The sequence below is a fragment of the Felis catus genome, chromosome F2 (assembly GCF_018350175.1).
Source record: "Felis catus isolate Fca126 chromosome F2, F.catus_Fca126_mat1.0, whole genome shotgun sequence".
Taxonomy (NCBI): Eukaryota; Metazoa; Chordata; class Mammalia; order Carnivora; family Felidae; genus Felis; species Felis catus.
This window is the reverse complement of record NC_058385.1, coordinates 43,042,269-43,057,505: the sequence shown is the minus strand read 5'-3', so window position 1 is coordinate 43,057,505 and position 15,237 is coordinate 43,042,269. Positions and strand designations below refer to the sequence as shown.

Genomic DNA, 15,237 nt, shown 5'->3' with positions numbered 1-15,237 from the left:
AGTCGGTTAAGCGTCCGACTTCAGCCAGGTCACGATCTCACGGTCCGTGAGTTCGAGCCCCGCGTCAGGCTCTGGGCTGATGGCTCAGAGCCTGGGGCCTGTTTCCGATTCTGTGTCTCCCTCTCTCTCTGCCCCTCCCCTGTTCATGCTCTGTCTCTCTGTGTCCCAAAAATAAATAAACGTTGAAAAAAAAAAATTAAAAAAAAAAAAAGAAGGGGAAAAGTATGTGACCCAGACCAGTAGTTCCCAAATGTGGCTGATTCATTAAAATCATCTGAGATGCTTCATAAAAATACCCCACCCCCTTTCAGGCTACTGATCATGTAAGTCCGAGATGAAGCCCTGAAATCTGTATTTTTACACGCTTCCAACGATTCTCATCATTAGTCTGCTGTATCGTTTACAGAAAGATAAAAACAAGGGCTCAAACATGAAAGGCCATCTGGGGCTTGGGTCTGAATCAACAGAATGTTAAAGGAGAAACACTAAAGAGGTGGCTGTGTCCCAAGAGTGTTCATGACAGTGAGGCCAGCAGGCAGGTGCTGGGAGACATGATGGGAGTGATCAAGGGGGAAGAAATAGGAAAGAGCAATATTATGAGCATCTTCTAAACCTGGCAGAGATATTTAGATTCCATGCCATGATAACAAGGAAACACGGAGGTTTGAGGACCATGGGAACACCATCAGAATGGTACAGGATAAATCAAACAGCAGGTGAACATCTGGGCAGCAAGGACAGCTAAAAAGCTGCTGACATAAAGGCACAGGTCCCAAGAAAGACAAAACTAAAGAGGAAGCTACCTGGATCACTAGAATGTGAGCTCCAAGAACACAGAGGAGTTTGCCTGGTTTGTTCAATGCTTTCTCTCGGGCATTCAGTAGGTGCTGAACAGTGTTTGTGGAATGACCACATAGGTGGATTTAACGTCCAACTGGACATGGACGTCAACAAAGTGGAATGAGTCAAGGATGTCTTCAAAATTCAAATCCAAAAGCCTAGAATGAAGATGATGGTACTGGCACAACTAAAAAAAAGTAAATAAGACTAGCTTATTTTCATCAAAGCCTCTTCCTCATTCCTTTCTGCTTTTTTGGGTTTTTTTTTTTTTTCCTCTAAAAGTTTATTTTGGCTTCTGGGCCATGAAAGAATTAGGTGATTTTGAGATACTGGAGTGTACTGTTGATGGTGGCAGAAATGGCAGGTCTTCTTCCATGGTAAGAATGAAATGATGAGGGATGCCTGGGTGGCTCAATCAGTTAAGTCTCTGACTTTGGCTCAGGTCACGATCTCACTGTTCACTGAGTTCGAGCCCCACGTCGGGCTCTGTGCTGACAGCTCAGAGCCTGGAGCCTGCTTCGGATTCTATGTCTCTCTCTCTCTCTCTCTCTCTCTCTCTCTGCCCCTCCCCTGCTCACACTCTGTCTCTGTCTCTGTCTCTCTCTCTCTCAAAAATAAATAAACATTAAACAAATTTTAATATAAAAAAAAGAAGGAAATGATGAGCAAGATCATTTAGTTGGATTTTTGGCAGTATTGAAAAGGGACTGTGTTGTGAGAATCTAAACCCAGATGACATTCCTTATACCACCTATTGGATCACTGCCAGCTGACATGCCAAATAGCACAGTGGCTTGACCAGACTCCTTATAAACCTTAATGACAGAGCTGTCGGGATTCTGGGTGGCTGGATCAGCCTCAGGGCTTTGCCAACCTGAGGAGACTCCAGGCCACCTGTGGCTGACCAGGCAGGTCTCCCAGGGCTTCTGGAGACTTGAGAATTAGTCCTGCCCAGGAAAAAAACTAGGTAATCTTTTGAAATCCTCTCCAAACTAATGATTATTCAAGGTGCTATGTGAGTAATCATGTTACACAGCCCTTCAAAACTAGATGTACCAGGCCCCAGGAACAGGAATTGGAGAGCAAACTCTAATTCCTTTTAGGACAACCATCTTTCACAAGCCTGATCTTACAAGATCTTTCTCCAATGATGTCTACCTACTGCTAACACCCAACTAAAAGAGAAACAAAAATTCTATAAAATTCCCCAGCAAAAGTAATTTGTTTCATTACTAGAGCCGCCAAAATATATTTTTTTAAAGAACTGAAAAAGGTTATATGGTTCCAATTCTATTTTTCTCTCTAATGCAAACTTTCCAAAGCCTGCCTTTTATAATGCACTGAGAGGTAACGCACGGGTCCAAATGACTTGACAGTTTCTTTTAATTTACACACACTGAAACGTGTATAAAACTCCACTAGTTCAAAACACTTCCTCTTCTTAAACATATTTCCAGTTCCAATTATGTGTTTATAGCAGTCTGCAATATATTATTTCTAAAGATAAACAGTCACATTAAAAAAAGAAATGGATAGAGAAACAGCAGCATATCACTACCGCCACACTCAGTCAGTCTTTCCCCTCACATGGTGTTCCCGCAGCAAAAGCCCTAACCTGCTGGTGCAAAGTATGAATGCATCACCACTGCTGTCTCCAGCATCCAGAAAGGAAGGCCACAGTTTCTTCTCACAGATAGCTTTGAGCCTTCATTGCTAAGACCCTCTTCGCCCTCACCTTGCCTTGTGCTTAGTATAAAACTCAAGAATTCAATAACTGCAGACATTTTTCCTTTCCTCTTTACAAAGACAGACTTAAAGCTCGGAAGACCTCTAACTACTTCTAATTCCCGGGAAACTGCTGCAGTTTTCAAATCAAAATACGAGGTACTGGAAATAACGTGCTGTAATAGCTAATTGTTAAAAAATTAAGTCTTTCAACTTCACCTACGTTGATGCCGCTATACATGAAACAGAAACTAAAAAGTAATTGATATGGACTAGTGGCCATCCCGGGCTTTGAAACAGCCTAACAAAGACTCTCTGCTAGAGTCTCCAAGTTGACATTTTAAAAATACCTAATCACACTTCTGGATGGTAGTCCAATTACTGAAAAGAGTATCGACCACAGTGAAGGAGCTCACTGGGAAAGCATCTAATCCTGGTAGGAAATGAAAAATATTAGATCCACAAAGAGAGTTCAGGGGAAAGGTGTCACCAGGTAGGAAAACAGTTCAGCCACAAAGCTTCCTTAAGGAGCAATATCAGATTTATGCAAAAATCCAGAGAACCAGAAAATAGAGACATTCTTTCTGGAGAATCCCCAAACACTTCCTGGCAAATCCTGAACAGGATTTGACCAAAAGAAGGACTTCCTTACCCCTGTACAGCCTTTTAGGCAGGCTTCTCTTGAAAACCTTTAGAGGGAGTTCTCCCTTTGCCCTGTTTTGCAACGAGATGAGCAATAACGTTTTTTTTTTTTTTTTTTTCCTGAAATAAACAGAGAATCTCTTCCTTTTTGTGTACAATGAGTCAAAGTTCATAACTGGCTGGGAGATTACCAGTCCCAACGGATTAGCCCATCATTTGCCAAAGAGAAATACTGATAAGGCTCGCAGTTCTGTTTTACAGCCCAAGCACCCAAATACTCATCTCTTCTGTGTACAGTGTACAATTCTACCTGCTTTTCAATCTCAAGTAACGTTTGGGGACCTTGCTGGCACACACAGCGGCTCCCACACTGATGGAAAAGGCCCATCTGCTGCTCAGTGCCCAAGAGGTTTTCAACTCCTGAACTGCTGCTTCAACTCCAAAAAGAGGGAGAAGGGAGAGGGAAGTAACACTCCAAAGGCGAGGAGGAAAAATTCACAAAACCATCCCTGGACAAGTTACTAGGTGGCAAAAGGAGGAGGTATGGGGAGCTAAAAAAAAGGTCAGAAACAGCTGCACTCCGTCACCGAAGCCCCGGAACGCACTGAGGCTGCAGACAGTATCTGGGTGCTCAGGCTTCCACCTTAGCCTGGCAAAGCTCGGGGCGCCCAGGTAGGGGCCGCCACCGACCAGAAAAGCCCAGGAGGCAGATCCCTTTAGAGGGCGCTCATCGGGCGACGTAGGAAACAAACTCCAGCCCCAGAAACTCGACCCAAAGGAGGAGAATATAAGTTCCCATTGCCGCGGCCGGAGGGAGGCTGGGTGCCCGCAGCCGACCCGGGCGGGAGAAGAAACTCCACCGGCCCTCGGAAGCACCCCTGCCAGAGCCCGCGAGGACAAGCGTGGCAGGCTGAAAGCCTCGGTCCCCGATGGCCAGGCGACCCGAGGCCGAGCTTGGTGTCACCCGCACCCGGCCAGGTCCGGCAAGCCGCACTCCAGGGTAATCCGTATTAAAATGTCCTCCTGCCCCTAAGGGCCCGCGGGGCCGCCCTCCGCCCCTCAAGGAGGAGGGGTCGCCGCGGGACTGGGATTCCAGAGCCCCGGGCCCCAGCATTTTCCGGCGCGTTCCGCGCACCTCGCGGGACCCGGGACTGGGCCTCAGCGGGGGGGTTGCCTTTCCACGAAGTGTCTGCTACCTGGCCCCAGCCACAGAGAACATCAAACAAAAGAACTTCTGCAACTTTCCTCCCTGGACACTCTCAGGTTTCTTAAATCGGAACCCCACCTCCCCAGAATTTGCATTCAACTGAGTAGGAAAGCTAAGGTAGCGTGGGGGGTGATGTGTGGAGGAGAGGACCCCAAAGTTTCCAGGTTGTCCCTGGGTCTCGCCCAGCGCGCGGAGGGGACGGGTTCCCTCGCCGGCCATCCGACTGTTCTGCCCCCCTCGCCCCCCCCCCCCCGCCTTTCCCTAGGTCCTTCTCGGGCCAGGCAGCAAGACCCCTCGAGGGCGAAGTTGCGAGGGACTCCACGGGCCTCTGCGGTTAGACAAAACTGCGATTCTCGCACCCTCATCCCCGGGGACCTCGCGGCAACTCCGGCGACCAGCGCTTTTCTGCGGGAAGGGAAGGCAAGGGGGAAAGTGGTGGAGGAGCGAGCGCATTTGTCCCAGTAGATCCCCGGGGACCAAGCGCCAGGTCCGGGTGGGGAGCGGGAATAGGGATCCCCCAGGAGGCGCTGCCCGATTGCCCGCGGGCGCTGCGGACTCCCCACGGCCCCGAGCACCCGAAACGGCGCGCGCTTCCCCCTCCTGGCCCACTCACCGACTCCGCCGACACGCAGGCCACCAAGCCCAAGGTGAGCAGGATCCAAGCGCGCCGCATATTCCCCGGGGACCGGCTGCTCCCAGCCGCCGCTTGCAAAGAGGGCGAAACGAAGCCTACTGCCTAGCGCCCGGCGCAGCCGGTACAGAAGGATCCGGGGCAGAGCAGCAGCAACGACCGCGGCTTGGGCTCGGGGACGGGGGCTCCCGGCTCAGGGGCGCTAGCTGGCTCCTCCTGCGCCTGCTCTCGCCGCCCGCGGCTGCGCCCCGGGAATGCGGCGCTTTTCTCACTTGTTGGTTTCTACACTCCCAAAGCCGAGTTGTTGCTCCTGGGAGGCTGTTCTCTAGAGCTCTTCTTGCTCTGCTGCTGTTTTACTCCTCCGCGGACTCCTTCCCAGTGTCGCGGCTCAGTTGCTGGTTTTGAGGAATAAATTAGATGGCTTGGAATGTAGCTGCAGCTGAAGTTTGGGGGCAGAGCGGTCAGGGCGGGCGGTCCGCGCGGCTGGAGCTCCGGGAGTATCTGGAGAGAAGCGCGTCCGAGCGGGGCTAGTGGCTCAGCGGCTGCGCCCCTCCTCCTCTCCCGCCGCCGCCTCCCTCCCCCGATCCTCCTCCTCCTCCTCCTCCTCCACCTCCTCCTCCTCCTCCGTTCCTCCTCCTCCCACTCCCTCCCTCCCTCCCTCCCTTGCCTGCTTCTCCCAGCTCCTCCGGGCGTCAGGGGGAGAGGAGGCGGCAATGTGACTCCCAGCTAAACCCGGGAGAAATTCCTACAGGATTACGCCTCGATTGGCAGCTTTGGGGACCAGTGGGCGCCGGTGGCTCCGCGCTGTGGCCGCTCTGGATCTGCTGGTCCGCAATCAGTGCTCCAGCGCTCCAATGCTCCTTCATTTTTCTCCTTTCTTCTCCTTTTTCCCTCTCTCCACCTTCATGCTCTTTTCTTCTCTATATTCTTGTCCCCCGCCCCCTTTCACTTTTCTGGCAAGAGATCGGGGAAGCAATGAGAGACATATTTTAGCTTTTCTGCCTGCGAGAATTAGACCAGTAGAAAGAAACTGCTTTGGGAGTTGGAAAAACATACACAAACTTTACAGATGCCTTCAAGCAGTGTGAACTGCTCATAAATCACAAGTTCATGAAAATTGTATTTTAAAAGAGAAAACAATAAATGTAATAAATGTGTAGTAAGAGTATTCCTCACCCTTCCTTAACCGCCCTCTGCAAAAGAAAAAAAAAAAAGAGGAGTGACCCCTGTAAACTCAAAATGCAACACTTTCAAAGCTCATAATTTCATTAAGGACTTAAATACCAGTTCTGCCTCACACACAGTTTAAGCCCCTAAGTCATTTTATAGGCTTCATTTCAGCATTGAGGTGTTAACGTTAGGAAGCTACAAATAGGGCAATTTGACGAGAAATTGGATAGAGACACTGAATAACAACAGATTTAAGAGAACTTCAAAGAAACGAGGGATAAAGTAATTTCTAGTCTGAAGAAAATAATGAGCATGTACTTCCTGAATAGAAGTAATTGAAATATTTTGTGATGAAAACTTTTTTTCAAATCTGTGGCCATGGTATGTGTACTAGAGAACACGGCAAATACCTATTCCCTTCCAGTTTCTAACACTGCTTTTCTCTCTGACTTATGGAGTAAATGAATTGTGGAACCCATTCTCCTCGAATGCCCACTCCAGGAGACCGGGGACCTCTCTGTTTTTCACCACTGTATTCTCAATCCTAGTATGTAAAGACACACGATAAATATTTATTGAACAAATTTTGATCTAAAACCCAATCTATACTGCATACGAATTGTCAACTTTTAAGATACATAGATGTGGACACATAGATACGAGGCCATGGTAATTTTTGAATTTAGAATAAAATACAGTCATATTCTGAGAATTACAGTGTCTTAGTAACCTTTCACTGTAATAAATCTCAAAGAAAAAAACTTTAGAAAACTGGAGAGTTATAGCTCAAACTCAGAGGCATCCAGCCCTTTGCTGCTGAGTGCCATCCACGAAGCTCCCCATGGGCAAATCTAGGGCATTGGCAGTCCAAAAGGTAATGTAGAGAAATACAAGAGTGGACAAAGGAGGGGGGGGGGGAAGAAAAAAATCAGGAGACTGGAAGTTGTATCATCAGATGCTTCTGATTCCATAGAAACTGAGCTGGCAACTGTGGGGTCAATGTGGGTCCAGCTTGGTTTTTGGAAGAATGAGCTACAGCCATATTTTTAACATGGATTCCTTGTGGTTTGAAGAATTTCATGAAATGGGGGGAGAGGGACTTCTGAAAGGAGTTTACAAAGGAAAATAAGCAGTGTGATGGAAATACAAAGAGCCACAAAATGTTACCTCTACCCCCAGAAGAGATGAAGCCTGCTCTCCAGTCTCACACCTCCTTTCTCCCCACTAGTTACAAACATCAAATAAATTAGAACTCTAATGAAAGGGGAAAATGCACTCATTTACTGGCTCTCTGAGTTATTGCTGTTTATTGGGGCATCTACCTAACAAGAAGCACAGTGGCTGCTCTCTGATTCAGCTTGGGCACACAGTGATAAAAATAAATAAGTACATGCATCTGTTCGAGGGACATATACACCTAAGCTCTTGGTGTTTACGGGAGTCTCAGTGATTTGTTTTTTATAAATGATCCTGAAGCATTGAGAGCCTGTGTGGTAAGGGGAATGGTGCACTTTTGAGAGTCACACAGTATCAGGTATTTGATAACAAATAAATATTCAAATCCTGTGTGCAAATGCATTAACAGGTCTGGCCAGAAGGATAATCTGGAGGCATAAAAGGCACTAATAGGAAAAGCACCTACCTAAGGGCTGAGTACAGAAAAGCTGCCTCATGCTGAGTGGGGGGTGATGGGAGGGGACAAGGGATGTCTGATGGTGTTAGGAACATGTCTAAACTTGGAAATGACGAATGTCCGTGTCTTAGTCTGTTTGGGCTGCTATAAGGAAAATATCATTGACATAAACAACAAACATTTATTTCTCACAGTTCTGGAAGCTGAGGAGTCCAAGATCAAGGCACTGGAAAATTCAGTGTCTGGTGAGAGTAGGCTTCTTGGTTCACAGATCGCTCTCTTTGCTGTGTTCTCACATGGTGGAAGGGGTGAGGGAGTTCTCTGGAGCATCTTTGATAAGAGCATGAGAGCCATCCAGGAAGGTATACTCTAATGACCTAATCGTTTCCCAAAGTCCTATCACCAAATACCATCACCTTGGAGATCAGGGGGTTGGGGGCTGGAGCCAGGACACAAACATTCAATCTATAGCAGCCTGTTTGTGTGTCTTGCTAACTGTAATTTTTTTTTAACTGAATAAAATTCAGTGGAATTTTGTGGCATATATCTAATACACTAAGCATAGCAAGTGGTTAAAGCCAAAGGCTTCTCCCTCGTGTATGTTTTCATGCCCTCCTTTCGAGGGCTGTGCTTTAAGGGGCACAGCAAATAAAATAGCAAAACCAATCACTTCCCAAATAGCTCACTGATTGCTGAAAGAATAAACAACCTACCTCAAGAATCTCACAAGAAAATATAGAAGATGGACAGAATATAAACATAGAGATGCAGGGTGCCTGAGTGGCTCAGCCAGTTAAGTGTCAGACTTCAGCTCCAGTCATGATCTCAAGGTTCGTTGAGTTCAAGTTCCAAATGGGGAGCTCTGCTGTCAAAGCAGAGCCTGCTTTGGATCCTCTGTCCGCCTTTCTCTCTCTGGCCCTCCCCTGATCAGGAGTGTGCTCTCTGTCTCTGTCTCTATCTCTAAAAGAAATAAACATATAAAAAAAAATTTTTTTAAGACAGCGATGCAGACATGTAAATAATGGGAAGGGCACTGTGAATTAAAAGGAACAGAACACATGAGATGATAGAAATGAAAGCTACTAGAGACATATTTTTAACCTAAGCTGACACACTGGACCTTTGTCATTATGGTACCTAATGACATCACATCATCGCCATGGACAGGCAGGTGCTGTGGCCCAAGGTGAGCTGTCAGAGTAGGACACTGCAAAGGGAGAAAGATGCCACTTTGTTGTCTTTGGTTGTTTTTCACTTGCCATTCCCTGGAATTTACCGGGGTCTAGGTGAGAAATCTATTCAGTAAGATCAGCCCTGGCTAAATTCACTTGAAAGATGACAGAACCTGAGAATAAGAGGAAATCCAGCCAGCCGGCTGTTAATTACTCAGGCTAATAATGGCAACTGAACTAAGGCCATGATGAAAATCTACAGGCAATCCAAAAAAATCTCTTCTTACCCTCAGCCTTTCCACTCTTCTCTCCATTCACTCGCATCATTCCTTTGCCAGGGACATTGGCTGACTTTTAACTTAAGAGTTGACCTCAAATTACAAGTCTGTGACTAAGGTACACGTCAAATTGCATCGTAAAATCCAGGATGGAAATTTTAAAGAAAGCATCATTTATAGACTACATCATTTTGGGGCATCAGACATTTACCTAAGAGTCATACTTGGATATATGAATTCAGGAAAGTTCCACAAAGGTATCTTCAAGTTACTCGCATTGCATTTGCATATATCCAGTTGAACAGGAAAATATAATCCCAGCTGATTTTATGTAAAATGCTACTACTCTTGTTACTACTATCTGGAGGCTATGATTTTGAGGGCAGCTAGCTCTAACCCTTCTCACTGTTCTTAGGGATCCACCCTCTCCAAGGCCCTGAAGGAGAGCCTTACACGCTGTATACTAAATGGTCTCACACCTCCTTGATCACAGTTGTGTGGACCAGGGCCCTGTGTGGGGAGAGGCAACTTATTAGTGACCACTGACCAATCAGATCCACCCTTCAGATCCAGGGAGCCCGGAGTTGAACTCAACTGTACATTGACCTGGGAATCATCCGAAACTGTCAACGGCTCCTTGTGCCATGAAATAGAAAAGGCTGATTGGTGTGCAGTGGAAAGAATAAAGTGGGTAAACAGAGAGAAGCAGAAATAGAAGACACATGGTTCCAGAAAAACGGAGGTCCCTGACTTTTGTTTTTTCTGTTCCTTTTCCAGCTCTTTTGAGACTCCAATTAAATTTATTCTTTTAGGGCCTGTGAGATATCCTTTAAGGTAATTTTTTTAATTTTTCTTCAGCTAGTTTAAGAGGACTTCTGTTCCTGGTCAACAAATGATCCCAGACAAAGACAGAGATGAAAATGAATCAGAGTTTGGACACTCTTCGCTCTGAGCAAAATGAATTCCTCACTATTTAGTGCTTTATAAAGCATATATATGTAAAGAACAGTTTTTTTTTCTTTTTTCTCTTTTTTTTAAAACAGTCTTAATTAAGGCAAACTACTATAAAAATTATTTTTAAAAACTAGATTGGTAGGGAAAAACATTTTTAAAGAAAAGATGTTTTAATTATTGAATTTCCTTAGGGGAAATGCTTTCCATGTTCAGGAGAGCTAGGTATCTTAAAAACTCTAAAAGCAGCATAGAATACATTGATACTTCTCTGAATAAAATAGTATTCATACTGGGATCACCTACAGGTTAATTCAGGGAATTATTTCATTGAATATTTTTCTAAGATATCTAGAAGGCAAAGTGCACAAATTTCCAGGTATGCAAATGTTACTACATTCTTTCAGGTAATGAAATGTGAAACAGGTCAGATGCTCGGGTGAGCTGTTAAGTGACCCCATACAGTAAGGAGACGTAAGGCATGCTCTTACACCTGCTGTTACTGGAGTCCATACACCACAATCCATAGTAGTTCAGGCTTTGCTGACAGACAGCCTGGGGTTTGAATCCCAGTTCTACCTCTCACTGTGTTCTACGAGGCCTTGACACCTGAGCAAGCCTCAGTTTCCTCACTTATCGATTGGAGATGATAGGGTGAATGTGTGGAGTGTGTGAACTAATTCATGTGAAGTATTTAGCCAGTTACATTAGTGAACTCACAATAAATGGTGGTTGTCTCAATAAATGCCAATTATTATAAATGCCAGTTGTCATTAGTAATATTTCCTCTGCCTGGAATGACCTATAAGTTCTCCCAGTTCTCTGCCTGGCTAATTCCTACGTATCCTTTCAGTGTCAATTTAGAAGTGTCCTCACTAGCAAGTAGCTGAGTGCCTCCTGTGTGTCACACACCTCCTCCAGGTAGCCTTCCCTGAGTCTCCTAGACTGAATAACAGATCTTGAGGATAATTAATGCTCACCTATGAATTATAATCTAGTATAGAATATTTGAGTATTGGTAAAACTTGCTTGTAGAAACATGTTATGTTGTGGGGCTAAAAAAATATGAACAAAACAGACCTAATAGCATTAAGAGGACATAGGAAACAAAAGTACCTATCATTCAGTCTTCAAAAAAAAAAAAAAATCAAAAAAAGTGCACCTTCACAAGTTTAAACCCAAATAAAAACCTAGAGAAAGAGTATAAAATTCCAACATTGCAAATCCTCAAATAGAAGTGAAGAAAATTAAGTTGTGAAAACAAACAAAAAAATCATCCCTTTGAATTAAGATAGAAATAAGAAAAATGCTGGGGTGCCTGGGTGGCTCAGTCGGTTAAGCATCCATCTGATTGGCTCAGGTCATGATCTCACTGGTCGAGAGTTCAAGCCCTGCATCGGGCTCAGAACCCGGAGCCTGCTTCAGATTCTGTGTCTTCTTCTCTCTCTGCCCTCCCTGGTTCACGCTCAGTCTCTCTTTTTTCTCTCTCTCTCTCAAAAATAAGTAAACATTAAAAAAAAAGAAAAATGCTTTCTTCTTATAGCTATTAGTAATGCAAGGATAGAAGATGGCAGGTTCTCTGCAGAATTAATCCCAGTGCTGCACTGCAAAACCAGCTGGTCCTTCCCCCATCCCCCCCCACCCCTGTCCCGACCCCTATTCACCACAGGCACACCCAACGTTACCTATGTGAATGAATCATCTCCTTTCTCTCCCCTCTCATGTAACCCAAATAGACATACACACACATCCATGACACAGGAGTTTTTTGTTTTGCTCTTATGTGTTTTACTATTAAACACCTTCTTCATCTTGTAGAAATTCCTCCAAGTCACCTGACAGAACATTTATTCATTTTTTTAATGGCTTCTTATTTCCCTTTGGTGTGGGTATTTCATACTTCATCCAGCCGTATCCCTGCAAAGGGCATTCTTTCTGTTTCCAGTCGTTTCCTACAAACAATCTTACAGGAAATACCTTTTATATATTTCCTCAATTAATGGTGATTTTCTTTCTGTGGGCTAGATTCCCAAGAGTAGGATTGCTGAGTTGGAGAGTTATAAATGTGTTTAATTTTATGAGATGTTGTTTGACAGTTTTACAACAACAACAAAAAAAAGTTCTCATATTCCTACTAGCGATGTTTGAGAGTATCCTTTTCTTTTTTCCACTCCTCGGCCAGCAATTGGTATTAATTTTCTTTTTTGGCCAATTTGATAAGTATGAAGTGACAGCTGAAAGCTAGTGCTGTTTACATTTCCCTGCCTACTAGTGCTTTAGAGCATCTTTTCATGTGTTTATTATACTTGGAGTCAGTCTTCTGTAAACTGTCCTTATTTTCTTCTCATTTTTCTATATGATAATATGACTTCTTGTCAGAGCTCTTGTATGACTGCTATTAATATATCCATCGACAACTATGGTATTAATGCATCTTACATGTATTCTTACATATAGTGCAGTCTGCTTCCAATTCTCTATTCCACCCACAGATCTATGTGTCTATTCTCATGTCATGCCATATTCATTTGATTACCTTGATGATATAGGACCCTGGGATATTTCCAATCTCTTTATTCTTCCTCACCACACACTATTTTCTTTTTCTTTTCTTTTTCATGTTTTTCTTGAATATTTTGGGGGTACCTTTTTATCCATATAAATTTTAGGATATTTTAGACACAATAAACCATTTTAGAATTCCATTTGAAATCCATCTAAGCTTTGCAACAATTCACATTTTTCATGATAGTATGGCCTCTCAAACCAGAAAATATTACATTCAACCTTGTTCAGATCTTTAACTATTATTTAATAAGGTTTCATCATTTCTTATAGATCCTGTTAACTTCTTTTTATATGTATTTCCATTATTTATATGTACTTTGTAACTATTACAAGGAGTAACAGGGAAACAGGATTTCTTCTGTTTTCATTTAGGAACCTTTTGCTAGAGGAAACCTGTCTTATCTTTTAATATTTACTTTGTATGCTACCATCTTAAAAATTCTTTAATCTAGTACATTTTTTTACTAGAGTTTCTTGGATTTCTAGGTGTACATTTATATCATCAGCAAAGAGTGTGGTTTAATATCTCCTCTAATGCCTATCTATGCCAGCTATTTAACAACAGAAGTGTTATAAAGAAAAATGGTGATAACAAGTATCCCACTCTAGCTTCTGATTTTAATGAAGACAATTTAGTGTACTGTGTTTTATCATTTCAAATGATGGTTGTGGTTGGTTTGGGGTAGTCTTCAATAGACCAAAATTTTTGTTACTTCTAATGAGTTTTTATTAGAAATAGTTGTTGATTGGGGCGCCTGGGTGGCTTAGTTGGTTAAGTGTCCGACTTCAGCTCAGGTCATGATCTCACGGTTCTTGAATTCTGAGCCCGGCTTAGGGCTCTGTGCTGACAGCTCAAAGCCTGGAACCTGCTTCAGATTCTGTATCTCCGTCTCTCTCTGCCCCTCCCCTGCTCTCACTCTGCCTCTCTTTCTCAAAAATAAATAAACATTAAAAAAAAATTTTTTAAAGATATAGCTGTTGAATTTTATCAAAGCTTTCCCAAGATTTATTAATATGATTCTTTGGGCTTTATCCTTTAGTTGGTTGATGTACTAGACTGTGCTGATGTTCCCTGAGGGTGATTTTCTAAGAGCAATCCACTTTCATGTTCCTTTAATAACACTTGCTTGATCTTACTGCATCTATTTTTGAGAACTTGCTAATATTTGCTAGTATTTTGCTTAGAATTTTGTGCATCTTATTTGAAAGTGATAATAGCTCTATAACTTTTTCATCCCACTTTCTACTTGATCAGGCTATGGCATTAAAATTGGGCTGACTATATTTCCTCTCTGGCCTGGGATAATTTGAACAGCACTGAAAGAATCAGTTCTTTAGAGATTAGATAGCACCACTCCATCAACCCACTTAATCTTGGTACCTGTTTAGACGTTAGCTCTTTTACCACCATTTATCCTGCCATAATTCGTCTTTTTAAGATTACTATTTCTTCTTGGGTCAATTCTTCGTTTGTATTTCACCACAAAGTCATTATTATCCTCTAGGTTTTAAAATTTGTTACCATATATGTGCTTCTAGAGAGATGAACATTCTCTTATGATTCTTAAAATTTCTCTTGCATTCTTTTTTCATTCCTTACCTTGTCTCTGACGATTCTCATCTGGCTCTGGAGATTTATCTTTTCTGTTACCTATCTTCTTTAGAGTAACTTTTACATTTACTTAGCCTTACTCTTTTTGTATTTATTTGCTTTCTCTTTAATGTTTATTCTCTCATTCCTTTCTTTTGTTTAAAAAATTGATCTCTTGGGGCACCTGGGTGGCTCAGTCGGTTAAGCGTCCGACTTCAACTCAGGTCACGATCTCGCGGTGAGTTCGAGCCCCGCGTCGGGCTCTGGGCTGGCGGCTCAGAGCCTGGAGCTGCTTCGGATTCTGTGTCTCCCTCTCTCTCTGACCCTCCCCCGTTCATGCTCTGTCTCTCTCTGTCTCAAAAATAAATAAACGTTAAAAAATTAAAAAATAAAAAATAAATAAAATAAAAAAAATAAAAAATTGATCTCTTTAAATTTCTTAAATGGAATTCTAACTTATTTTTGTCTATTTTGTAATAATAAAAGCACTTGAGGCTATGCATTTTCCCTTTAGGTAAATTTGTTCTTTCAGTTTAAGAGCTTTTAAGATTTTCCAGTTATCTTTAGAATTGAGGAGTTTTACCAGGATATACCTACATCCTTGTGATTTCTCATCAATATACCTTTCAGTTTTCAGATTTGGGTCTTTCTGCTCAAGTAAAAGTGTCCTTGTTTGTTTGCTTAATTGTGAATTTTTTGTTTGGTTTTATTTTGTTAGTTTTATTATTAAAATTTCCTCACTTTCCTTTTTTTTCTTTCCAGAACTCCTTTTTTTTTTTTTTTTTTGGTCTGTTATTCCTACTATTTGTTTGCTACATGTCCTAAATAT

At 43.1% G+C, this 15,237-nt stretch overlaps 1 protein-coding gene across 1 annotated transcript in view; it reads right to left on the bottom strand.

Moving 5' to 3' along the window:
* The window catches only part of SDC2 (syndecan 2), a 100,353-nt gene extending 94,758 nt beyond the window's left edge, over positions 1–5,595 (bottom strand). Inside the window, exon 1 of the mRNA XM_006943320.4 lies at positions 5,028–5,595. Coding sequence (XP_006943382.1) covers positions 5,028–5,087 — 60 coding nt within the window. The 5' untranslated portion in view covers positions 5,088–5,595. The remainder of the gene's footprint in view (positions 1–5,027) is intronic.
* Positions 5,596–15,237: the final 9,642 nt, after the last annotated feature.